The sequence below is a fragment of the Stegodyphus dumicola genome, chromosome 8, assembly GCF_044657685.1.
Source record: "Stegodyphus dumicola isolate Sdum_Otavi_A_Nest chromosome 8, ASM4465768v1".
NCBI classification, from domain to species: Eukaryota; Metazoa; Arthropoda; class Arachnida; order Araneae; family Eresidae; genus Stegodyphus; species Stegodyphus dumicola.
Genome location: NC_140775.1, coordinates 147,497,494 through 147,524,539, shown reverse-complemented (window position 1 = coordinate 147,524,539; position 27,046 = coordinate 147,497,494). Strand labels below are relative to the sequence as shown.

At 33.9% G+C, this 27,046-nt stretch overlaps 1 protein-coding gene across 2 annotated transcripts in view; it reads left to right on the top strand.

Annotated features, from left to right (window-relative positions):
* Nucleotides 1-27,046, top strand: part of LOC118186462 (uncharacterized) — a 147,522-nt gene that overhangs the window by 72,090 nt on the left and 48,386 nt on the right. For both annotated transcript variants that reach the window (XM_035356564.2, XM_035356563.2), the window contains exons 19-29: nt 4,294-4,411; nt 4,545-4,642; nt 9,658-9,729; nt 9,955-10,061; nt 11,428-11,500; nt 18,541-18,636; nt 18,800-18,967; nt 23,036-23,167; nt 23,458-23,542; nt 26,334-26,422; nt 26,543-26,602. In XM_035356564.2, coding sequence (XP_035212455.1) covers nt 4,294-4,411; nt 4,545-4,642; nt 9,658-9,729; nt 9,955-10,061; nt 11,428-11,500; nt 18,541-18,636; nt 18,800-18,967; nt 23,036-23,167; nt 23,458-23,542; nt 26,334-26,422; nt 26,543-26,602 — 1,098 coding nt within the window. The remainder of the gene's footprint in view (nt 1-4,293; nt 4,412-4,544; nt 4,643-9,657; nt 9,730-9,954; nt 10,062-11,427; nt 11,501-18,540; nt 18,637-18,799; nt 18,968-23,035; nt 23,168-23,457; nt 23,543-26,333; nt 26,423-26,542; nt 26,603-27,046) is intronic.

The window sequence follows — 27,046 nt, the reverse complement described above, 5'->3', positions numbered from 1 at the left end:
AATATTTGCTGTTAGATACGTAGCAACAGAGGATGTTGACTTAGGAAATTTTCTGACACCATTAGTAACGTCTACATTCTATTAGTAAAAATCCCAAGTTATAAATACTCAAGGACACAAGAAGCTTTGATTCAAAGAAGTCTTAGGACTCAAAGAAGCTTTGCATTTTTGTTAATGAGTTCACGTTTTAAGAGATTTCCAATGATTACGGTAACATATATATTTTATTTATATTTAATTTAGATAAAACCAGAAAGAAATTAACTGCTTTTATTTAATAATTATAATTTCTATGGTATGACATAGAAGCATAATAGAAATAAATAAGCTTCTTAATCCAAAGAAGTTATGTGTATACTTGGCGAGCTATAGTTTTTGCTTTTCTACATAATACCACTCAAATACACAAATACCACTCAAAATGTAAAACTTAAGCAAAAACTTTATTTGACACTCCAGGTGGCTTTTAAAGAAACTTAAAATAATAAAATAGATTATCTAAATAGATATCTTACTGTTCACCAACTTGTTGAGCACGCGAGCAACTCTGGTACTGTTTCATAATCACAGCATAAAGTCGCTGAACACTGGTAGTTCGGTCGGAAGTTCGAATCCCGCAAACTGCATGTGCGTTTTCGTGGTTTTCCCCATGTGTAACGTGTATATGAACCAGTTTCCTTTAGAAAGTCCTCCACGAAGGCATTTCTCCACTTAAACAGATAGCCCTCGAGGCTTTTCCATAATCGCACATACACATAATCACTGCAGGCGACTTTCATGGGCAAGGCGCAGTAATGCGATGCAAATTTCACTAGGCTTACTTATTTATAAACTAAGCCTCTTGCAATCAAATTTTCATAACGTTTGAGCGAGTGACGAGTGAAGAGAAAGACAAGAGAATTTAACTTAAACCTAAGTGTTAATATAACTTAAAACAGTAGTTTCAAACCCAGACTGAGACACCAGAGGCCGCTCGGTAAAATGGCTTAACTCTGGTAAGTTCGGTCCAAAGTTCGAATACCGAGTACAGGCTAGCTGAATGAGGGTTTTCTTGGTTTTCCCCACGTGCAATTTGTGTATGAGCCAGCTTTCCTTAGAAAGCCCTCCATGAAGGCATCCCTTCCCTTAGATAGATAACCCCCTTATTGTTCTTAATATTACATCATTCTTAACGCAGTATAATGGGATGTGACTATTATAGCGAGTATCTGGGAAGTTCTCGTATCCCTAGGTATCTCAAAGAAAATTGTCAGTGTAATTTTGGTTGCAATATATTGTGGTATTGGAAACATTGCTTTCATGCTCAGGGCCATATTTTTTTATGAATATGTAAAGGAACATTCTTATTTACACATGTTGCAAATGTGATTAATACCTAGCTGCACAGAAAGGGTGTCATGGATCAGTCGTGAGTACAGCAAGACGGGACTCATGCCCATTTTGTTCTTCAGGTAAATGATTTTAAAAATAACTAATTTACATTCTCTGCATTTGGTATGGACCTCAAACATTTCCATCCCCTACTGTCCCCCACGATGTGGAAGGAGCCTTTCGCAAGATAACGCCTCTGATGCTCTGCAGAGTGTTAAGGAGGATATGCAGATCTATGTGTACAGCACGCCACTCAGCGGGTATAGAGGTTACTGACGCTGACTATCGCACCGATGGGCTCTGACCTGAAATCCCGGAGAAGGAATGGATATTTGTAAGCGCATAATACTCGTATCTGTAATGGAAGGAGACATCCAAAATACACAAGAGAAGAGGGGTTGCAGATTCTCGAACCGCCCAGGGAAGCTCTCCTTCAAAAGTAGAGCAAAAGCCTAACAGTTAGCTGGGTTCAGCAATACCTTATAAGTTATGTTTTGTCTATTACTATAACTGTTTCCCATAACCCTAATAGACGAGTAGCGAGTTATCGCTATGTCTAAAATTATAAGAAAAGACTTAGAAACGTTTCAAAAAACCTTTCTATTGAACAGAACTTGTAACAAAACACGGCTCTGCTCGTGCTACAGATAACCACTGCTCGTGGCAATGCAAATTGAATAAGAGCAGTCAAAACAATTTAAACGTTGATCAATAGTGTATGACTATACATTTAAATACTAAGCTACAAACTGTTTCAAATAATTTAACGGCGCTTAAGTTTAAAGCATCGGTTGTTACAGCATGCAAAGCCGAGGTAATTGCATTATGATAGAGCTTGCAGAAATCTAACCACGCAGCCCGAATGGCAGAGACTCTATATAACAAATCAAAAGCCTCAGCTTAAAGGCATCTACAAGTTAATTTGCATTCTAGTGAGTAATACGGAAAGAATTAAAGCAAAGCTCAAAATCGTAATAACTGGTTAGTTTAAAATAAGCGCATTACAACCTCAATCACTTCTATTATTATAACGATAATGGCCTTGCTTCTACCTTTACCTGTGTGCACAGCATGGAGGAGCATATACAAATTCATGGGACACATAGTTCGTACTGTGAATGAGTATTCAACTGCAGTATGTACTAAATAAATAAACTAAAATTACATTGACATTGGCTCTGTGTGGTAGTTAAACCAGGGATATAGGCATTTCTTAGATACTATGTACTTGCTGTGTGCTACATTTCTAACGGTGCACCAAATACTTTATTCTAGTGGCCACAGAGAAAATCATTTTTCTTTTCTCTATAGAAGATTCTATAGCCTTCCTGAATCTGAAATTATAGAATTCTGATAGCTCATCTTGGATTGAATTCACGATAACTGAACAGGCTGTATCTGCAGTGGAATGAAAATACGAATCAGTTTTCCTTAGAGAAATTTTCCTGGATGTTAATTACTCTATCTTGGCAGATACCTGTTCATTTCTTTATTACAATCACTAAACCAACCAACTGATAAAGCTGTCATTTTCCTTCACAAATTAATTTCAGAAATTTTACGCGTTTAAAAGCGTCTTCAAACGTACTTTTGGCTTTCTTTGCACGATAAATCATTGATATTGTTTCGTAACGATCTGTCTAAGATATTGTACTCTACTAGAAAACAGAGTGAATTTTTAAATTGGCTAATTTTCTAAACATTAAAATCTGAAAATCCAGACAAAAATTTTAGACGTAATAGTGAGTCTGATAGACGAGAGAAATTTCTCTCAGTAACAATTATATTTCTTTCAGTATATTTAAAGTAAATTTTATACCGTTCAGTATCGCAGTGCATACATTGATTTCACATGATTTTCCAAACCGATATTATAAAGTTATCTAGCTCTACTTTATATCTTAACTTCGCACTTCGCCATGCATCTTGGTACATGCAATAATATTACACTAACTATTACGTTTATATATTCTTTGACGTATTTTATTTATTATTTCATTATGTGTACTTCTAATGACTACGTAAGGTTCTTATGTTAAACTATAGCTGTTCTTATGTTAACCAGTTATTATGATTTCGATCTTTACTTGACGATTATTTATGTTAAACTGACTAGTTATTATGATTTTTATCTTTCATGTTTTTAAAATTAATTATTAATGTAAATTAACTTGTAGTGTATTTAACTATTTAAGCTGAGGGCCTTCTGGATCGAGAGAAATTCTGGCACTTACGTAGTGTTGTTGGAATCCAGCCAGATTTAGCTAAATATCATTATACAGACTTTGCAGATTTTGAACGCACGCACCTGTAAAGTTAGATTGGGCCAGAATATAGATTAAGTTATTGTAACTCTGTATTTTTACACTACAAAGATATCAACGTTTAAACTTTATTTGTCTGTTCAAGTTACCTGGCGACAAATATTGGTTATTTGCATCATGAACTGGTGCCCCTTATGTCCAAAGTTCTGTTTAATAAAATATAATATTAATTTAAACAATAAATATAATATTTAAATCTTTTTCAAGCCTTTATTGTATTATTTCAGATATAGTGATATTTCGCTATTTGTCTGGTAAGGTTATTAGGACTAAAGTTACAGTAACAGACCAAGTATAACCTATATGAACAATTTTACGAAAATCTACAACCAATGTTGTTGAAATATAATAATAATATATATGTAAATGTTTGCTGTGTACTATTTTGGTAACTCAGTAATATTATATGTATTTTAGATTTAAAACATTTCCTAAATATTACGTAGAATACTAGAAGACATGCATTTGCTTCGTAGCCAAACAGATTTAAAAATATCCTAAACTCCCACAAAAAAATAAAAATTTGAGTAATTTTCCTGTATATTGTCTTAGTTTTTTGCTCTTCTCAAAAGGCAATTAATTACTGGTTTTCTTTCAGACAGTAGTATCATCATTAGCTGAACCAGATACTATTATCCTTCAAAGAAAAGCAAACAATACAGTATCTATATTTGAAAAAATTATTGGCTCTAAACAAACTCAAGTGTTCATGAAAGGTAATTTCAGATTTTTATAGCTGTATCTTCAGGAAGTTTTCATCAAAATTCTTATTATAGTTTCAATTTCAATTCTTATGATATCCCATGACAGATATTCTTATGATAATTAGTAAGATTTTTCAATTGCTAGTTGGTGATGGAGTTGAACAGAAGAATCTTACTAATCAATCTGAAGTTGCGTGTTTAAGCGATGAATGGGCTGAGGAGATAGGTAATGTTGGACTTCTGGTATGTATTTCAAGTTCTTTCCTTGAAACAAATTTTTTGGCGGTGTTGCTATTCTCGATTCATTAAACTAATGCATGGAACATTTAAGCTAAAAATTTGAATAAATTTTTTTTAAATGAAAACTCATATATGTTCAAAATAATTTCTCAACTGCTATTGTACCTAAATAACTTTCCTTTCCTATTTCGCATTTTAAGTAAATTTGATTGCCGTTTAGAATATAGTGAAATAATATTATACTGGTAAATGGTTTCAATAAATAAAGATTATTATCGTAATGAATGTAATACAAATAAGACCCGACCTTACGATGGTTCAAACTGCAGTTTTCCGGTTTACTATGTTGCAGAAGGAATACGCATTCAATATAAATTGTATTTTGTATTTTGATCTTTTCTAAAATAGTCATGTGCGAGACCGATATGATATTTTCAGACCATGTTAGAAAGAATAATCAAACAAAGAATACTTAGCTTGCAGATTGTTAAACCAAAATTTGATAAACTAAAAACACAAATATTGCTGAAACATTAATGAATCTAAATGTCAAGTGTCTTCAGCCAGCCATTTTCGAGCTTCACTAAAAGGTAGATGAATTTTTTAACTATTGCTTCCTTTCATCTTCCAGCAGCTATGTTAGGTTCATTGCTTCAAACATTCTTCATCTCCTTGTATATTTAGCTGCATACATTAACAGTGAATACCTGCCCACCCATTCGATTTTCCATTTGTAATGCAGTTTTCAATAAATTTAATGTTTAACACTTTATTTATTATAAAACAGGTTTTACATGGAATAGTTTGCCTGATTTTATGCTACTGTTAACTGAAGCAGACATTCTAAAATAAATTGAGCTGCTATGTCTTCAAAAATAAGCAAGAAAAACAACAAAAATATGAGTAGAAAAAATTTGTTTTAGCAGAACTGTTTTCAACCATTGAAACACTGTCTTCATCTTTACCTACAAATAAATTAAAAACAAGTGTCACAGAAAGTAGGAGGGGTTGATGAATTTTTTAGGAAAGTTTCGGGACATTCTTTTTGAGACAATTTCTAAGCTTTGCACTTCTCATTCAGAAGATCTGTAGTCAAACATAAGATTCTAAATGTTCTATCTCGTAAGCCTTCTCATTGCAGCATCTGAAAATATAAAATTTCCAAATCTTTTCATCGCATTTTGTAAATGCTATTTTTAAAAAACTAGTTTTTGTATTTAATATGAGAATATTCATAATATCTAACTCTATCAGAAAGAAATCAAGTTTGTAAATACTTTGTTGTATGAGAATTGCAACAGTTATAAATACTTAAGTATTATCGCAACTAGGTTACTAAAAAATCTCCGAATTTTCAGAATAGACCAAACTCTGGTAACCAGACGAATAATAATTATTCTGGCAATCATGCACATGGCAAATATCCAGTTTCCAACGTCGCCATTTTCGTATGCTTTCTTTTCTGTTGTATTCCAAGTTCGAGAGCTCTTATAGAGAAATTATGATTATTTTTTATCTTAAACTCGATTTAAAAATTTTTAATGTGATTTTTTCTAGAAGAAATAAGAGAAACAAAGGTGAAGCAGAGATTTTCCACAGAATTAAGAACAACAGATAATGTTACTCCCGACCTAAGAGCACCAATCGACAAAGATAACTTCGTGGATGAGATAGCGCCATATCTCAAACAATTTGCCCATCGTACAGAAAGACAAGCGGAAAACATATTATGATCGTCGTCGATAAAAAGCTTCGTACAAAACAGGTGACAAAATATGGGGGACGCTTTTACATCTTATTAGCAGATCACAAAACAAGAAAAAATCGAAAATTCATGCCTAAACGTGATGGACTTAGTGATAACCAATCCTTCCCCCATTTTGTGTGACATTTTTTGCCCAGTAAGCTAGATGAAGTCCTTGGGATTTACTACAACTCAGCCTTAAGTCCCAATCACACTATGTTTCGGCTACGAGGGACTCGACATCGAAAGGAACAATTCTCAGAACCTGCACATTTCCAGAAAACCCACGTAGCTATGTTACAATTTTCAATTTCTACAAAGACATGAACGTCAAACAGTAATTGATTATCGCTCAGATTGGAATCACGTGATCCTTCAGAAGCAGAACTTTCGTCTGATTGGTTGATCTCTACGTGAGACAGAGCTTCAGCCAAAATATTTTCGGGGAGATTTAAAAAAATTCCTCGTATCCTAGCCGGTACATCGTTTCCGTAGCTAGGCGGGACTTCGCTTCCAGCGGGGCTCTTTTTTCTAGGAATCCTCCCGTTTAAACCAGTGCTACCAGAATCTCGTTTCTCAGAAAAGTCCCGTCTAGCAGGGACCGTCGCTAGATGTGATAACCTTTTTACGTGACTATGAACTGCCCGTTTCAAGAGACAGTGGGACTATTGCACTTTTTCGCAGACTAGGCAAATGAAAGATACGCATTATTGGAACTTCGTCGAAACTTCCTATGAGCCAGAGGGTAAGTCTATTACCCCACGCATTTCAAGCGCCCCTACCTAACAGCCGGCCGATTGAAAAAAGCGTTCTGTAAATAATGAAAACTGTACATGAAAAGTAGCCATGTTATAGGACAGAGTTCAGAAAATGGTAAAAGTAAGAAAAAGATTTAAACATTTTTTTTTTTTTTTTTTTTTTTTAGGAAAACAGTAATTGACATAAAAATAGGTTGCATTCTGCTTTAGTAACTCTGACTGTAACTCCGGTATTTCTATGATATGAATAATAAAATGGGAGTGCATTTTAGAAATAAAGTTTCCCATTATAAAACTGTTGCGTGCGTAGGGGTTCGTAATAGATTGAATGCGCAAGTCCGATAAAAAGTTAATAAAATTTATTCTTATCACAAGGAATATAACAAAACACTGGATTTTTACCTCAAACATATTCGCACAATATCACGCAATATAATCAGTAGCTATAATTTAAACTACTAAAACATTAAATAGAACGCAATCCAAAGTGCAGAGAAACCTAGTTCGATGAACAATAACAACAACAACAACAACAGCTTACTAAACAAGTCGCAAAACAGTAACTAAGCAACTGAACTGAGATGTGCTCTCTCTAGTATTTTATAGTTTTTTAAATCGGCTGCGCGAGATACTTCTAGCAATGTCTAGAAAGCAAAAAAGAGTAGAATTACGGTTACAGCTAACATGGTAGTCAATAACATTTATTCAAATTAAATATAAATTGCGAAATACCTATTTATTAAATGTTAAACGCGCTTGTTTCTGTAATTTCACTTTTCCGGCTTTCTCTTAAAATATGTCTCGTGCTGCATTGTACGGGGAAATAAAACACCTTTAATTATAATTCTACCAAAAATATCTAACTAAATACAAAATTCCTAACACTGCCCCCTTCCCTAGGACTGCACGTCCCGGGCCGTACAATTCCCTGGACAGGAAGCGAAACTTAAAACTAAAGCATAAATGAAGTAATAAACATTAAATTACACTAACAAACAACATAAACAATAATTGCAATAAGTAACTTCAAACATATCAAATACTAAATCAATGAATGAGTGCAGAAATTTACAAACTTAGAAACAAAAAGGACCATACTCTAATACTATTTACATTATATATATTACGTACTATTGCCAAGAATAAGGAGCTAACCTTGCAGAGACATTAGGTATTTTTGGAAGCAAGAGATGTAAAAAATGAGCAACGCCTTCGCCGGGAATCGAACCACGGACCTCTGGAATAGGCGCCCAGAGTGCAGGCCCCCACACCATGAAGGCACGCTAAGAAAGCGGAGAAACACCTTATATACTCATCCTTTTAAAGGGCGAATGGGGTTTTTAGGGGACCCAATCGCCAAATCTTGGGTGCGGAGAATCATCATCCACCCCCGTTTTAGTTCGGGCGCCACTGTAGAAATATTAGGCACTTTTTGGAAGCATGAGATGTGAAAAATGAGCAACGCCTTCGCTGGGAATCGAACCACGGACCTCTGGAATATACGCCCAGCATGCAGACCACATCACCAGGAAGGCACGCTAAGAAGGAGGGAGAAACACCTTATAACCTGTCGTAATGAACGACTTTAGGCTTAAATTTCGATGACTTACGGATCCGAACCATGAAGTTCAGACTGTTTAGGACTGTGTACGGACCATCCCAAGGTGACTGTAGTTTAGGACAGAGTCCTTTCCTTCGAGTCAGATTCCACAACCACACCTTGTCTCCTTCGTTGTATCGATGACCAGTAGCTCTCATGTTATATCGGGTCTTCATCTTCTCCGTCGCCAAGTTGACTCGCTCTCGTGCAAGCATCACTTCAAACCGGGCCTGAAGCTCTTGGATGTATTCCTCAGGCGATGAAGGCGCATCCAGAGAGCGACCAGACAAGAGATCATAAGGCAAACGAAAGCCACGACCGATGAGCGTCTGGGATGGAGAATAGAGTGTAGTCTCGTGTTTCTCTTCGACCCTAGTATGATTTCAACAGCTTTCTGAGCAGGGTCTTTCAGACAAGGCGTCGGCGTTTTCAGGTAAGGATCTCTTCTGATGATGGATAGTTATGTCCTCTAATGCTGGAAGCAGTTTGTTGTTTTTGAAGTCCAAAGAAAAATTTTATTTACTTAAAAAGTTCAGTCCAAGTATGCAAGGATCTGTAATATCTGGCACATATGCCGTGTGATAGTAGGCGGCACTTCCAAACGTGATGTTTTTCACGTTTAACTTACCATCTAAGTCGATTTTATCACCAGACACAGTCTTTAGGGTAACGCAAGATGGCGTCCAAATGAATTTATCTTTAAATTGTTGAGCTAAATCTTTCCGAATGATGGTAGCATTACGTCCTCTGTCAATGGTCATATTGCAAGGAATTCCATCGATATGCTCATTGCCAAGTCAAAAGTTATTAAAAGAATTATAAATTTTTATTAGAGATATATTTCTTACTTTTTCAATAAAAAATTTTGTTTTTACATGCATAATTTTTCTTATCAAAATGATATATTTAATTTTAGGTGGAGAGATGTTTCTGTGGTCCCCGAGATATAGAATGGGCTGTTCACAAGAATAACTTATTTTTACTTCAGGTATTTTTTAAACCTCTCTATCTGAAAAATAATCGCTAATAGGGCTTTATCAATCATTCATAAATGAAAAGAGCAGTTTTAATTTGAACTAAAACCTTAATAATGATAATAAAAAAAAACTTAAATTTTATGACTTAAGAATTTTTTTACATTCAATAAAACTGATTCTTTCTGTACATTTTAAACATAAAAAATATCTCTACTGCAATCTAAAATATTTTTCAGGCTCGGCCAATAACAACTTTGCATACAGAAACAGATTTTGAGCTGATACATGATCAAGATACTCCAATAAAATCAGTTCACGAATACTGGACTAGGGCAAATACAGGGTAAAATTTAAGATTATAGTGTTACTTAATTTGACTTTAATTATATAATACATTAAACTTAAGAGATTTAATAACAATTCAAGATTTAGTATAATTAATTTTTATAATCTTTTCCTGGCTTTCGTTTTATTTTTTAATTACCTGAGTTGGATTAATAGATAACAAAGCAAAAAATTATGATGCCGTTGATGTTGCTATTCAGATATGAAGTAAATCAGTAATGGATGTTCAAATACGTTGAACCAGATAGTTTTAGAGGCTTAAAAAAGTATGGAGTGCTCATTTTTTATTGCAGTGCGTATATAAACGGAATTACGATTGAATGGTAGGTTTTCAGATTACGGCAATAACGGGTACATGACATTCTCAGCAATATGCCATTCTAACCAACGTAATAACGTATATAAACGGAAAACGTAAATAACTTATATAAACGAAATTATGATTGAATGGTAGGTTTTCAGTTTACGGCAATAACGGGTACGTGACATTCTCAGCAGAAATATATGAAAAATTAAAGTTTTAATGTTTCCCATTGAAATAATGTTCTACTTTATAAATTACGTTTTATTGTGCTGAAGATCTAAATGGAAACTGGTTACTAATATCAGGACTAATGTTTCAAACTCAGAAGAGCTGAAACTCTTTAGAAAGCTATCAGGAGAAGTGAAAAAAAGGAAATATAAAATAATAAATAATACAGTAAATAAAAAAAATCTGAAAGCTTTCAGATTTTATATTACCCCCAAAGGGGCGTGTTTTTAACGTTTCTTGTGTTACCTTTATTTATTAAACATCACGTTCTTTGCACTTAAGCCATAAAATTCAATTCAACAGCAATATCACAAAATATTTAAAAGAGCATATCTTTTATATCATATATATTATCCGATACACAGTCTCGCGCTCAGAAGATAATTTTTTTTAACCGTACAGTGTTGCCATTGCTCGCTTTGAAATCGTTGAGTTTTTTAATTAAAAAACTCATAAATGCTTTACAAAACATGAAACAGATATTAAAACAAATTCCAAATTTTTGCTTCGAGATGCCCATATTCGAGTTGAGACGTAACGTTATTCAAAATTTTATGATTCAAGGTACCGTTGTTTTATCACAGTGCGAGAAAAGTATACACATTTATGCAGATTCTTCGTTATTAGCCCAAAGGAGCAATTTGCCCAGAAAGGCTATTAATTTCGTTTTAGCATTTTGTGTTGCATAAGCATTATAATATTAAGAGAATTTTAAAGCTCATAACTGAGCATAATTTCAGCGAAAAATTTGTTATCAAGTCAAGATATCTGTTTTTTCTCTCCCTTCAAAAGATTTATGCTAAATTTTTTTCTATGTGTTTCATTATTTTAGAGAAGTATTCTTGGGAGCGTCTTCTCCACTCGCCCTTTCTCTTGTGGTTAGTGGAATGGATATTTACGCACATGTAAGTTAATTGATTATTAAATTTTCAAATAATGCTCTTTGGCTATAAGTTTAAAACGATAAAATTTTACTGACACTGTTTAGTTTAAAAACTTCCAGATTAGCAACGAGATGAAAAAAGCTACTTCAGTAATTATCATAGAAAAGCAATGAGAATGGAGTGAAATAGGAACGGTTCAGCATAAACGATTCTAATTCCGACCTCAACGTCATTAAATAGGCATGCTACCGCTGATTTCAATTCCTAATATCCGGGTGATATGTCTGCTTATTGGTTCCAGAAGAGCAGATGTGGCTTCGCAAATGAAACTAATAAAAGTTATCTGCAGTTATATACAAATATATCTGTCTTAAGCGATTAATATGTCTTACATCTTTTATAGCTTAAAAACGGAAAGTAATAAAACACATATTATAACATATATGTGTTTTATAACACATAGTAGTTATAAAACACATATAAAGTATTTTAGTCAGAGTATCGAAATAGAATATTTTAGTTACTTAAAATGGTTTTAAGGAGAGGACTGTCTATATTTGTATGTAAACACCTGCTAATGGTGAATTCTTGACTGCAGAATCATACATTTAAATGTATATAAATATATCTATATACACTTGATGGCCATTAAAATTGCTACACCAGGAAGGAAAAAATACAGCGGAATCTTATTTACTGTTCATATAGCGTAACGGGAGGAAGACAGGATTGAATCTGCGGGTTATTTGGTGTGCAGAATTCAGAAGACAGAACTGCTACCTTTGCAGAAACAGTGGCTATTATGCGGTTGACTATTGAGTTGAGGTAAGCTTGGATGACAGATGCGGGTATTTCATTTCATGCAGCTTCAACTGAGCCGAACTTCAATTTTCGTAGTGGCTGGCGAGTAGTAGCGTGTCAGACTCTCGGCAACCCATGATTAGATGTTCTTAGTGGGGAAAGGATTTGGAGAACGCGCTAATCAGGCCAAAGTCGTGCACCTTCTCTACCAGGAAAAATCAGGAAACCACCAGCAACAAGGGATCTTGTTGAAAAATGGCGTCACGCAGACCTCGAAGATAGGCCACAGCTACGTGCTTAACATTTCAGAAAGTAAAGGCGGCTGTTCACATTTTTGTCTATGCGAACAAGAGATGATAGGAATGTGTACATATTGGCACCCCTTACCAGGTGATCAGGTGAATGCAGGGCCGGACACCCGGATGGCAAATCGGGTATCACCCGGTACCCGCAACTTTCTGGTTAAGCACACCCTTCCGACGTCCAATAAAGGCCGCATCGGGAGTTTATTGACAGTAATGATCCCAACACCTGGTGTGCTGGCGAGGCAACCCTTACCAGCATACCAGGTGTCGGGCTCATACAACGATGACGAAAGAAAGTTGGCAACGCTCGCTCTCCTCGGTGCCTCCACGTATGGATACGACAATTAATATGCTGTATTCAGAACGAGCTTCATCTGAAAAGACGACGTGAAGCCCTTCCTATGTTCAGTGACGTCGTTCGCCCTTCTTTAATGCAGCGTCAAGGGATGCCTCCTGGAGCCATCAGAGTCCTTGGCGTGGCTATACAGTCCCGCAAGAGGAAGCATGCCTGTTCTCTAGCTTGATAGTGGCTTGGAGCGACTGAGGTCCAACGTGGCATTCAATATGGTCCTTCTCGTCCTATCGATTCATCTGACAATCATGAAAAACAAGCATGACAAGCATTCTTGACCAACACGAACAGCAATGTCGCGAAATGATGACCGCAGTTCCGTTAGCCCGTGGTCCAACAGGTGCTGGTAGGAGTTTTCCCTTCTAAAGCGAAGTATAGCACGATCATTAGCCAAACAACCAACATTCAAATGCGATTTCCAAATGAGGTTATTTGTTGGTCTCGTTGGTAGATAAAAAATGATGATATAAAGTCTACAACAAATAGCCACTGTTTCTGGCACAGTTACAAAGTAAATTAATAATAAACTATTTATTTATATTTGATGGAATCTAATCTGCTATTAAACTACTGAGAAAGAACATTTTTGAAAACTATGAACCTTAAAATAAATGTAACATATTCTGGATTATCGTATATACATAATTTCAAGCACTGAGACAGACTGGGCTTTACTGGCAAATGCGATACAGCTGCTTGTTACACACTTGTACATCTGTGAAAGCATTTTGATCATGATTAAGACATTCTCTTAATGATTTGATAACTAGAACACCCACCTTAGGGGCTACAAATTCATTCAAAGACGTGAAATACTGTTGCTTCACTTTCAAAGGAAATTTATGATTATTCATTAATTACTAACAGAATAAATTACTATAAATAAACACTGCCTTATTTAAAGATAATCTCCAAGGCATTCTAGTGCAAATAATAGCAGTATCGAAGGTTATTCAATAGATGTTTTTACATGCACACGAGTTCGCAATGGATTGAATGCACACAAAACCGATGACAGCTTGAAACTCATTTTTCCGAAAACAGTTTACACTTCTGGAACTTTTTATACAAAAGTACTCGTGTAGCTCTTCTCGGTATGACCGAGCACAATCAGTAGTTACCAATACAAACTACTAAGAGCTTTGAACACAAGGCAATGCAGAGATCCTCAAGTGCGTATGTTCGCACAAGTCCAGAATTTTGAAGAATTATGAGTAGAAGTTTTCATTAATCACAACTCCCTGAATTAAAGTCACAAGATATAATTGGAATGAAGAAGCTGCAATGCTGATGAATATCATAATGCAAGGAAGTACAAACAACTTAGTGCGAATAATAAGAATAAAATGCAAGAAGTACAAATAAAATGCAAACTGATGCTTTCTCCGGCCTTATGTAGTTTTCCCTCATCCACAGAGAAATTTCCACTGTCTTTGATTTCTCGAAATTGCTGTAAGGCCCGGGCACAGTGCCTAGTGCTTTGCTAATCGACAATTTTGTAAAATGCTCTTCCAGTTTAGGAAAGAACAAGCTTTAAAACTCAGACACGTCAAATCGTCGACAATGTTGCAAAATTTTGCCTTTGAAGCTTCGAACTCTTTAATAGTACCTCTCTCTCAAGTTTTGAAGAGACTCGCACAGTATACAATTAAAAAAAATAGGCATGAAGAATCCACATTGGGTGGAGAGAAACTACTAAGCACACCTAGAAAGAACCATAAAAAGTCCGCTGATCGAAACTTCGAAATTGATAATTTTGATAAATATATTGTACAGAAGACAATACAAAACTTTTATATCAAAGAAAGTGCCATCTGTACGGGATCACCGCCTGTATTAAGGAAAAAATCTAGACTTCCTGAGGCAAAAAGACCCTTTGTGTAATGTTTTGCGCTCAATGAATTTTCGATGAAAAAATATATTAAAAGAAAAATTCTGAACGAAAAGTCCGATATTGTATTTTGGAGATATACTTTCAAGAAATGATGAAACTCTGGTAAAGGGAACAATACGTAGTTTACATCGACAAAACACGGATCGATAGTAACTTAACATTTAAGAAATATTGGCAGGATGACGGAACAGAATGTGCTTGGACATCAATTGAAAGACTGGCCAGAGAAATTCATATAACTTAATTACTTAAGCTTAGAAAATTTGGAACAGTTATTGAGCAAAGCTTTGAATGGAGTTTATTCTCAAAAATGGCAAGAGGACTGTAACCACTTGGAAAAAATTTTAAATTCTTATCGAGATAAGGACGGACTTCTACTAGTTAATGATTCATATTAGGAGATTCAGGAGTTAGTAGAAGAATTAATGATTCAGATTGTCAGTAGCGATTCCGATTGTGATTCAGAAGAAACGAAATCTTGTGACGGTGATTTAGATGCCTTATTACATTTCTATGAATTAAATGTTAAATGTTTTTTGTTTCTTTTAATGTTAAATTATTTTGCCAGAGTGGATAAGATTACTAAAGTAAAGCTGAATGCTAATAATTCGACTTGGCTCCAGTTCCGCAAACGGGTTGGCTGCATAGGCGTTTTCGTACTTTATCCCGCATGTAATAAGGATACTAGCCATGTCCAGTTAGGGAGTCCTTCCTCTTCTTCACCTGATATTCCTCGCATGTTTTGCCATAATCCGATAAACTAAACCAAATCCCTCAAATATTAGAAGACTGGAGAGAGGAAATATTCAAATTGTGCCTACTGAGAACGTTTTCGTTGATATTTTTGGATTCAGTATTTCCTTTGCCACAGTTTAAATGAAAGACTACCAAAAGGGGGCAACAATGATGCCCGCGGAGGCGAAACTCCCCTTGTGGATAAGAAGAACATTGTAAGGTTGTTTTATCTCCTATTATTTTGCTCTTGGAGACATACAAACCATGACATGCTTTGCGAAAAATTTAATTTTTAATCTTAAATAATTTTAAAAGTTTTAAATTTTAAAAAGTAAAAATTTTAAAAAATTAATTTTATTATAAAAATATTAATATAAAATTATGCTAATGCATCAAAGCCAACTGTAACTATAAAATATAAATTTGATATATATACATCTCTAACGCGCATTTTAAATGTAAAATAGGTAACTGAGTATTTTTAAAAACATTTGTTTTGATTTTAATATTTTATTATGTTACTTGTTATTACAGTGTATTTAAAGACTTGTACAATACTTAAAATGAGAATCAAGCTTGGTAATTAAGATAAAATAAGTTTTGACCTTATCTCATTTTCCTCATTCCCTTCCCCGTTAAAATGAGCAGCTTTTGACTTTATCTGAAGGCATAGAAAAAGAAATTACATTTGCAAAAGTATTTATTGAGAGTACGACATGTAACCAAGCATTTTTGCTTTCAAATCATTCCACATCAATTTAATTATCAAATTTTTAGTACATTATTAAAGCAAAAACAGCAAATTAACAGAAAATTGTGAAATAAAAAAATAACGGAACGTAATTCAAAGAATGAAGAAATCTCTTTGAATATTCACAGTGGCGTAGCTAGAGGAGAGTGGTCCACTACCGGTGGACTAAACATTATTTTATAGGATGAGTCATGTGGATCGTCGCAGCACGTAAAGAAGAATGCGATTCTGAATTTCATACCTAATTAAATTGAGGACAAAAAAATAACTCATACTTGAGGTGAAGTGTTCAAAACATTCCCCACAAGATTTCAATCGCTAAATACCCTTGTTATACCTTTTATGTTCCATTCAGAGTTTTTGAATGAAAATTACATACACTGGTGTGCAAAAATTAAGGACGAGACGGTTTTTTCAATATAACTTTGTACAAAAGCTTTCCAAATCAACACATTTAATACCGTAAGATCCCCAATACGTAAGGACATGAGCAATGTGAGCAACACTTACTAAAAGAGAAATCAGAGGGATAAAAAGAAGCTTTATTGAAAACGTAGCATGGAGCGCAATGCGACTGAAGGCCGAAACATCCCTGTGATGGGTGTCCAGCAAGAAACATCCGCTCTTTAATAGGGGATATGATCTCCCCTGACTGCTAGGCAGGTTTCACAGCGTCTGCCCATGCTGAGAATGAGGGTGTCAATGAGTTGTTGAGGCAATGCTGCCCATTCGTCTTGCAGCGCCAATCGAAGCTCCGGAATCGTTACTGGTGGTAAGGTACGAGCTGCCAAGCGTCTGCCTAGAAAATCCCATACATGCTCGATGGGATTGAGATCCGGAGATCGTGCCGGCCAATCCATACGTTCAATATCCTCACTCTCTAAGAGCTGTTTGGCAACTACTGTGCGATGACATGGTGCATTGTTGTCCATGAAAAGGAACTGCGGACCCATAGCGCCTCTAAAAAGACGCACATATGGAAGAAGAATTCTTCCCCGCTCTCTCCAGATGAGTATGCGATGAGAATCGCTACTCAGACTGAATCTGCTCTCATCTGTAAAGAGTACTCGTCCCCATTCATTGTCTCTCCGATTCCGGTATTCCCGGCACCACAGAGAACGCTTTCTCCGATGGGCAGGCGTTAGAGGTACACACCGTACAGGGCGTCGTGCAAACAGACCACCACCGTACAGTCTTCTGGCCACGGTAAAACGCGATATCGGTCGTCCAGTCGCCTGTGTCGTGTGTCTAGCGATTTCTCCCGTTGTCTGCCGCCTGTTTCTTCTGGCCTGTAAGGCAATATACCGGTCATCTGCGGGTTTGGTTCCTCGTGGACGACCACTACTAAAGCCCCGGATAGCTGTTCCTGTAGTTTGAAATTGTCTCCAAAGTCGTGAAACGATGCTGTGAGCAATTCCGAACTCTGCAGCCACACTTGTCACACTGCGGCCTTCCTCCAACTTCTCAATGATTCGACCTCGGGTAAAAGCATCCAGATGTCGTCTAACAGATTGATTATTCGCCATTTCTCGCTGAGGCAGCAACTCGGTGTGATTTTAACTGCTATACGGCGTGCAATCTCTTTGCCAGAGATACTGATCTTACACGACAACATGCTTTATACTACTCAGACACTCCCCCATTACGTCTACTTGCATATCTGCGCATGTGCTACCGTAAATCAACTTACTTAATCTCCTGATTGGCCTTTCTGTTCGCTTTGCCTCTTCGTTCAGCTGATATGCTAATTTTTCGACTTCGTCCTTAATTTTTGCACACCAGTGTATATCAACTAAATTTTGATCACGATGGCATTAATATTGAATAACTCCTTTACTGAAGAACTGATTGTTAACAGATTACTACTTTAAGATTTTCATTTTTGTTATTGCTAGGTAAAGCGGACCAGGAACTTGAAAGGCAGTCGCATTGAATATTTTTAATTCATTCTAAAATTTTCAAACTTACTTAATACTTGGTATTTTACTTTTCACTTAAAATTCTATTACCCTTTGAATCATCAGAAGAGAGGTAGAATGATTTGGTAGAATTTCAAAAAACAATGATTTTTAATTTGACGCATCTGTCTGGTGAATATTTAAATCAATTTTATTAAATAAACAGTATAGCTCTAAAAATATGTTATTGCTATTACATTTTGGGAAGAGTTTCTAACCAATTGTTATTTTTTTTTTTTTTTTTTTTTTTTTTTTTTTTCCCCAGCGAGATCACATCCTAAGGAATAAAGGAGAATTTTGCCCCTATTTTCTTCACATTTTACCAGTAACACATAAACAAGTGACATTGAATCTAGTTGATGTGAGTTTTTTATGATTATGCTTTTTATATTTTATTTTATTTAAGTCTTAACCATTTCTTTACAAAAAGAGTTTCTTACCTACGTCATTAAAAAATTCCTTGTTTGAAACCACTGATAATGTTTTGAAATGAATATGTAATTGATAATCAATGATTTTTATAGACCCTGTTTGCTTCAAATGAAAAGGAAATATCAACAAATCAAAGGGCATTTGAAGTTGGTCTCTTTGGCCGCATAATAGGAAATGAAGTTATGCACAAAGTTGGAGTTAAGAAATATGGATATAAATCCATGAAACGAAAATTTTTAGAACCTATTTTCATTTTTTGGGTAAGTTTTTACTGTTTTTTGGGGGCTAAAATGTCTATAGTAGCTGTTTTAGATTTTAAATAAGTAATTCATATCACTAAGACAGATAATAAGTGCTTCCTTAGATTCTGCTGGCTGAAACTTGTAGTTGTGCTCGATGAGGAAATACCCACTCATTTATACAAAATAAATTTGTTCCTTAAAAAAAAAAAAAAAATCAAATTAGGCATGGACGTGAAAAGAACTATTTATGCTTAAAAATTATAATGTACAAAGAAAAATTTCGAAGAATACTAACATAGCTTTTTGATTACAATAGTTTTAGTACGATATAAAGAGTACATGTAGAATATTTGCATGATTCTACACTTTTTAAGATGCCAAATTATTAAGACCCCAAAGACATACTTTCCCAAAGACTCCTATTACGTTTTACCTTCTTTAAAACAGTAATCATAGACTCCTGGTTAAAGATTTAAAATGAAATTTATTCATTAGCAGGTCAACCTGATAGTTATACAAAACTCGGAAAATTAATATAACACAATCTGCGCAGCCTCTAGGAAATGTAGAGAAGACGTTCAAATCGGATTCAAATGTGAAACGGAATTAGCATGCGCTTAAATAAGTCAGGGCTTGGTTCTAAGATTTTACGAAACAATGCAGCTTGCCGAGTTAACGCACATGATTCAGGCAGCAGGAAAGCGTAACAAAGTAACGATCAGCAAAGTTAGTCGCAATTGTCTTCCAAATTCAAGAAATCTGTGCTTGTATGCTTTAACTAACCTGCATTTTGCTAGGGGTTGACAAAAGTGGAAGTTATAGTGTAAGGCCAAAATAATAAGACAAGTGGGTTAATGAACATTAAAACCTTGTAGATTCTATGCTTTAACGTGCGCTAGAGAAATTTAAGGCTGCGTAGCCTATTAAAGAAGTCATTAATCTCTTTCATGTGGAAAATTCTGTTATTACTCTTATGGAAATACTCTAGACAAGTGAGACGATTAATTGGAAACACTGTAAGGTTTCTGTTATAACGTTTTACTTCCTTGTACGAAGTAAAAAGGAAGTATTGTAATCGCGAAAAGTTTCAGGCAGCATATTTCAATATTGTAATCGCGAAAAGTTTCAGGCAGCATATTTCAACGAAAATATCCATTTTGACCGCTATCGAATGCAATTTAACGATGTTTTTGCGTCATATCTGTACGTAAGGACAGAATAAAATACTCTTTTTCTTCAAAAAAATTATAAAACTGCTTTAAAATTAATTCTGAAGAGAATTTTTCGTGGAGTCTGTACGAACGTATGTACGTACGTGCGTACGTACGTATCTCGCATAACTCAAAAACGAGTAGCCTCAGAACGTTGAAATTTTGTATATAGGACTGCTATAACATGTAGATATGCACCTCGTATTTTGGTTGCAATCGGCAGAAAACGTATATAAATATATTTAGATATATATCCACTCTATTACCCGGCTCAGTGATCTCAGTTTCTTTACTCTTATATGTTTGTAAATTGTACATTTTTTGCTTTAAAAATGATTGAATTATGTTGTTTTTATCTTCCGGTTAAGGATTTTATGCCTTTAGTAAATCTGTGTGCAATATTTTTAGAATTATCAGCAATTTTAAAGTTGTTTAATTGCCGCTAAGCCTGTTTTTAATGGCGGCCATTGATGTTTACATTTGAAACAGGAGACTAGGGGATTTGTTGCCAATCTAGAGAAACTTAGCTTCGCAACAACAAAGATAACGCATTCATTTATTATTGCGAATTAAATCATGCTTAATTCTTTCTGGAATTTTTTCGAGGAAATAAGCGTTTGAGAGTTACTTCGTAATTTTTAATATAGATATTTTGAGTTTTTATGTATTTTTGCCTTCTCGCGAAGTGGTAACTGAATTAATTAAATGAGAAATACTCAATCGTCTGTGAAAAACTGTTTCTGTTTTGTTTTGTTTGCTTAATTTCTTTTATACATCGTTCTAGCTTTATTTTAGTATTTGAATAGAACATGTGGCAACGATTAGATAATTCTTTAAATGATATAAATTTTGTGCATTCTGAGTTATAATATGAACGAAATATAATACTGTTAAGTGAACCTAGCGCCAGAGTGTCGCTATGGTAAACAAATAGAGTGAATTTTAAAGAATGCATTTATTCTATAGTGGTTTATGTGCTGTCGGCGAAGTAGATTTAATTCAATCCAGTAAGTTTCAACGAAATGCAAGAAAAAATGCGTATAATTTAATATTCCGTACAAGGAAGTCATGTGGTGTACACATTAGATTTTTTTAATTAAATTTTGCTCTTAAAGGCAATATTTTAATTCGTGTTAAGTTGCAACCAGAGGAAGTTGTTGGCTGAAAGAACAGTAATTTGACTAATAATGTCGCTTAAGATTACTGATAATGTTATTATGAAAATGTTATTTAACATAAAAGACTCACTGATTTCGCGTTTTCCTCCATGAAAACAAATTCTTCCTTCCATTCAGCTTTAAATCTTCTGTTATTTTCTTCATATTTGTGTTTTTCAGATGGCATAAGTATTACTTCAGATGGGAATCTTTAAAGAAAATCATATCTTTTCATAATCTTTTCACACAAGTTCACTCGCAGAATTTTTAAAAAATGCTGTTAAACCATATGCCTAATAATTTACATCATCTGTATACAAACCGGAATGAATTATAATAATTCTCAGCATAGTTTTGAAAATTGTAATGAAGAATGTAAGGAGAAAGTGAAAAGTTTAAAATGTAAAGGCAGATTTTTTTTTTTTTTTTATGCAAGCAGAAATTATGTAGCTCGGGCAGGCCATACTTTAAAAAGCCCAACTTTGCACGCAAACGAAGACATTCCAACCTGATTTACGAACCTTTCGCGTCAGAGTAAAAGTTGCGTAGAACTGATTGATGATAAACAAAAAGAAATGGCGAAAACTGTTATGAATTCTATTGATGAGGTTTACGAAAAAGACACATATAGTTCGAGCAAATGTTAAAAACAATGCTAAGCAACCCATTCCAGGAATACGCGCAAGTACTACTCAGAAGCAGAAACATTTCATTAAGAATGCGCTTCCGAATGAATGCAATTGCCGATTATCGACAGTTAATTTGTGGCATATTATGCACTCTGTCAGGAGAAAGCGCAAATAGAAAAATAAGAACAAAGTCAGTTTTGTTTTGACTAAGCCATGTAAATACCAGAATAAAGATAACTATAGAAGCTTTAGAAATGACTAGTTTCCAGACACACTTCATTTTAGCATTATAGATGAAGAATTTTCGTTATCTATTGGAAGATTGTTAAAGGAAGTAGAAGCAAAAATAAACCATCAAGAAATAGCAATATTTTTTATACAAAAACAGTCGAAGTAACAGGAATTTAAAAGAAATGTGAAATGCATTTTAAATAATTAGTCGAGTTTAACTTTTCTCAGCATTAGAAGAAATCTTAATTTAGACTTTTCAAAAGAACACCGCAATTTTTTTTTTTTTTTTTTTTTTTTTTTTTTTTTAAGAGAGCATATTATACTGCGCATATTAAGGGCCTAAATAAAGGAAATGTAACTTGTTTCTAGATTAAAAAGGATCATGTAATTGGCATTGGAAATATAAAAAGACTTTTCATTTGAAATAAATGAATTTGTTTTTACTTATAATTTTATTTCTTTTATTTTTAATAATACTATTCATATTTCAATTTTTAGAATAATGTAATTTTTATGAATAAATATTTTTACTGATTTACCAAAGTCAAGATATCTGCACAAAACAGAAGTTACGCGCGAATAAAACAAATACGGTAAAAAATGATTTTACGAGATATTGTATATTAGATCTCAGTTATAGTGACTATGAATTTCATAATCTCGTGACTTATACAACATCTGATGTTAATACTTAAAAACAGTTATGTGTTGTAAATGCCATAGGTTTCGATGTCAAAAAACAGTTGATTTCTCTTTCCTTATATGCGCCAATTTCGATAATTTCGATTTTCAATAATTTCATACCAATTTAAAATTGTACGATTTAGCACTGATAATAATAATGTATTTCTTTCTCAGATTTCAATGAAAATTTCAAAAATAATAAGAGATGTGGATCAAAAATTGAATTCAGAATTTCCATTGTTAACATTAAATACAGCTGCAGATGTACTTAATGAAATACTCAATCGTGTGAACTTTTATGCTGAGGTAAGATTGTATTATATTTCATGAACTGTTTCATAAATTAAAAAAAATAAAAGAAAATATTACATAATATAGCTCAGTACGTTTAGAAAATTTTTACAGGTACTAGAACACACGATTATGAAATATATTTAAACAACTGAATATATTTCTCTTCCATATGTTTCATGTTAATACTTACTTATGAACATTTTATAAAGAAGCACATTATACTTTAATGTTCTTTATAACGTATGAATAATTTTTGGAACTAGTAAAAAATGTTATTTATTTTTTTAATCTATTATTTATAGGTATTCGGGGTACATCGGTTAACTTCATTTTTATCCCCTTTCTACAATTTAATTTTGATGCGCATTTTATCAAAAGGAACTTCTGGTAATTATTATATTTCATTTGCATTTGTTCCTTTACTTCTTTCTTTATATACATACAGTAAATTCTTTTTGTACTTTATTCATTTAGCAAGATTGAAAAAGTTGTTTGTGGCATCATTGCGTGACCTAATTCAGGCTGTCATGAGTCTGCAGTCGCGCGGTAATGAAAAATAAAATGGCAAAAATATTCGCCATTTGTTATGCCGTAGTATTGCATGATGAAAGATGGCCTAGACAGAAATAATGTGTTTAATAACGGTGCGTTTTATTAAACCGGTTTACTGCGGCAAATAGTGGAGATTATAGTACTTCTGATGAGCGGATTATTACAGTGATGATGAATATTATTGTCATGGGATGAGTACTAGAATTCTTTTTAATATGTATGCTATGGATATAAGTCAAATGAATTAGCAAGGAAAATTAGCCTTCTTGATGCGCTGCATTTACTAAATATGTTTTGGAAGCGAATCCCAGAAATACCACTAAAGAACTATTTTAAATATGCCAAAGATAAGAAGATACCAACCGAAAGTACAACTGGTTGTTTTTTAAATACGCAAGAACTAAAAACAAATACTCTTACTGTAGTGAAATTGGTTCAGCAGCATGCGTGTAATGAAGAAATAAAAGTAATAAGTTTGGTAAAATGTCTGAATTCAAATAGAAGTATATTTTAATGCCTTTTTTGATGAATAAAATTTATTAAGAGCTGGTGGAAGATTAAGCAATGCTGTTATTTCTATAGATCAAAAGCATCAAATTATCCTGCTGAATTATCCCGTTACAGACTTCACTAATCATTTTCATGAAATTAATCTTCATAGTAGAGTTTTATTAGTAACTTCCTTTGTTCGACAAAATTTTGGATAATTAATCCCCAAAAGTAGTAAGAGATGAGGATCAAAAAGCAATAAGAAGAAATATGGTCATGCACGAAGTGCTTTAGGAATCGCACAGATTTGGCTTATCAGATCAATGCTGTTTCCGGTTATTCGCGCGGTGAGAGGCAAATTATTTTACAAAGTCGGAATTCATTCATCTGATTCATTTCTGATAAGAACACGAAAAGGAAGAGAACCAACCAAGTATTAAGTTTGCTTATTTATATGCTTATGACTAATAAGTTATGAGAAAGAGTTTTGAGAATAAATATGCTTTATATTCATCGAATGGAGATGTTCATCTTTTTAGTGCCGAAATTATTAAAGAATACGGAATTTAATACGTGGACCGTCCAAAGTGTAATATGTTTTGTAACTGCACTTATAAATTGTGTTATTATATGTATATGAAATTAATGCAAGCTATTATGCTATAATAATTACAAAATGCAATTTAAATGCGCATACAATGTGTTCTACGATGTTTTAAGACTACGTTCGTGAAAATCAAAAATTGAAAAAACAAATGCATTCTTACTTCTTAAACTTCTGTCTACAGTCTTTATCACTTTACACAATTTTTTGGCACATTCATACAAATAAATTTAATTTCTCCGTGAAACTCATCTTATCTTTTGAAATACTTTTTATGTCTGTTTACAATTTTCTGAATATGTTTAATTGATATTTAGTTTATGAGGGATCAAGTGAGACTTTAAGTTAGGAAGGAAAAAGCAGTCTGTAGATGGGAAAATTTGTGAATGAGAGGGTAATTGAGAATTCTGATAGTTTTCTTTGCTACAAATGCTTCACTAGAATGCGTTTTCGTGACGTCACATTGCTGTCTAGCCAGAAATCAGTTATTTGTTTTAACTTTTCAAGCCCTATTTTTCAGCTTAATTATTCGATCTTCTGAAATTTCTTTAGAAATTTTTCCTTTGCGTTTTTGTAGAAATTTAGAATTTATCTTCTGTCCAGCAACAGCAAATTCCGTATTATAAATTTGCAGATTTCTGCAAATTTATAAAACTTATCACCGATTCCTGTTGTTCGAACTCTGTAATTATTATTCGGAATGCTATTTTTACTTTAAAAGCACCAAGTTTCATATCCAATCGTAATTTTTTCGAAAACAATCAGAACTAAATCTTCCTTTTAAAGGCAAACTCTATTATTATTCATTGTTCAGCTTTGTAATCCATGTCAACAGTGGACCAAAGCAAATGATAAACTGCATACCAAATTATAACTTTCACCAGACGATATTTTAGAAGAATCAAGCTGAGATATCATATTAATAAATGCTGCTGCCAATTATAGTTTGGTAGGTATGGTAGAATTTGTTAACAAAATTAATCCCATACCTTTGTCTGTGTGCAGTAAGTGTAATATAAGTAACCCATATATGAGTAACAGTCGATAATATTCTAAATAGATTTAAATATCACATTTTTATTTCATTTATAGTGACAATGGTAGCCTGAAAGTTAAAAGTATTTATATCGAAACTCCGCAGACCTTCGTCATCTTCAGATGTTATCTTCACGTTATCTTCAGATGTCGCAATCATATCAGAAAAGAAATGGGCTCAAATCTCGATTTAAAGCTTGAGGTTTTGTCATCGTAAATGCTCCTTGTAAAATAGAATAAGTAAATAATAATATAAATTGACATATACTGCTTAATAAAGTTACAAATCAGTTAAGGTTTTAAAACAGCTGTTATCTGAAATTCAGAATAACAGAAACTTTGATTTCTACTACCCTTTTAAATTTATTTTTACAGTTTGAAAAGTGACAATACATGGGTTTGTAATTTTATACAGTGTATCACTAAATGTTTGATTTCCTTTGAAAAAGAATCAGATCTATGTAAACATACTAACTGCTTTCATCTATATCATTTAAGAATGGGGCTCCGAACTCTATGCTGAGTTTGCTAATCTTCTGTCATCTTGCTCGGAAGTCGAAAGTGCTGACGTTCCTAGGAGCCTTCAGGTAAAAATAAATCAAATAATAAAAGATAATTTTACATGTAATTTCTGATCTACAGTAACATCTAATTCCTTTCTGCATTAAAAAAATTTAACTTTATTTAAAGTTCTTTCCATTTTTCAGGAATTAGCAACAGCAATTGCGAAAGAGCATGGAATGACATTTTCAGCCCTACCAGTCAATGTAAGTAGTCTGGTTATCTTTCAGCTAAAAGGTATTTTTCTGATAACTAGTGGATGAAAGAATAATACCGTTTAACATTTGGAAAGTTGGATCCGGGTTTCAATTGCGGCGAGAAGGCTGGCTGCATGGGCCATTTAGGCGGTTTTTCCCGTGTGCCAGTTACTCTCATTCTTCCAGTTAAGTCTTCCACGAAGGTTTTCTCCGATTAGGTAGATAGTCCTCCAATGTTATACCATATTCGACTAAAAGAAAAAAAAAATGAAATGAAAAATTTTTTGTCTATTACTTATCTATTTTATTTAAAACGTCTGGCAATGATCAAGCATAAACACGCACATACTAGGGGAAACTTTGATTAAGAACAAATACTGTTTTTTGTTTGTTTGTTTGTTTGTTTGTTTGTTTGCTTGTTCGTTTGAAGAAAGACCATAAAATATAGAATAT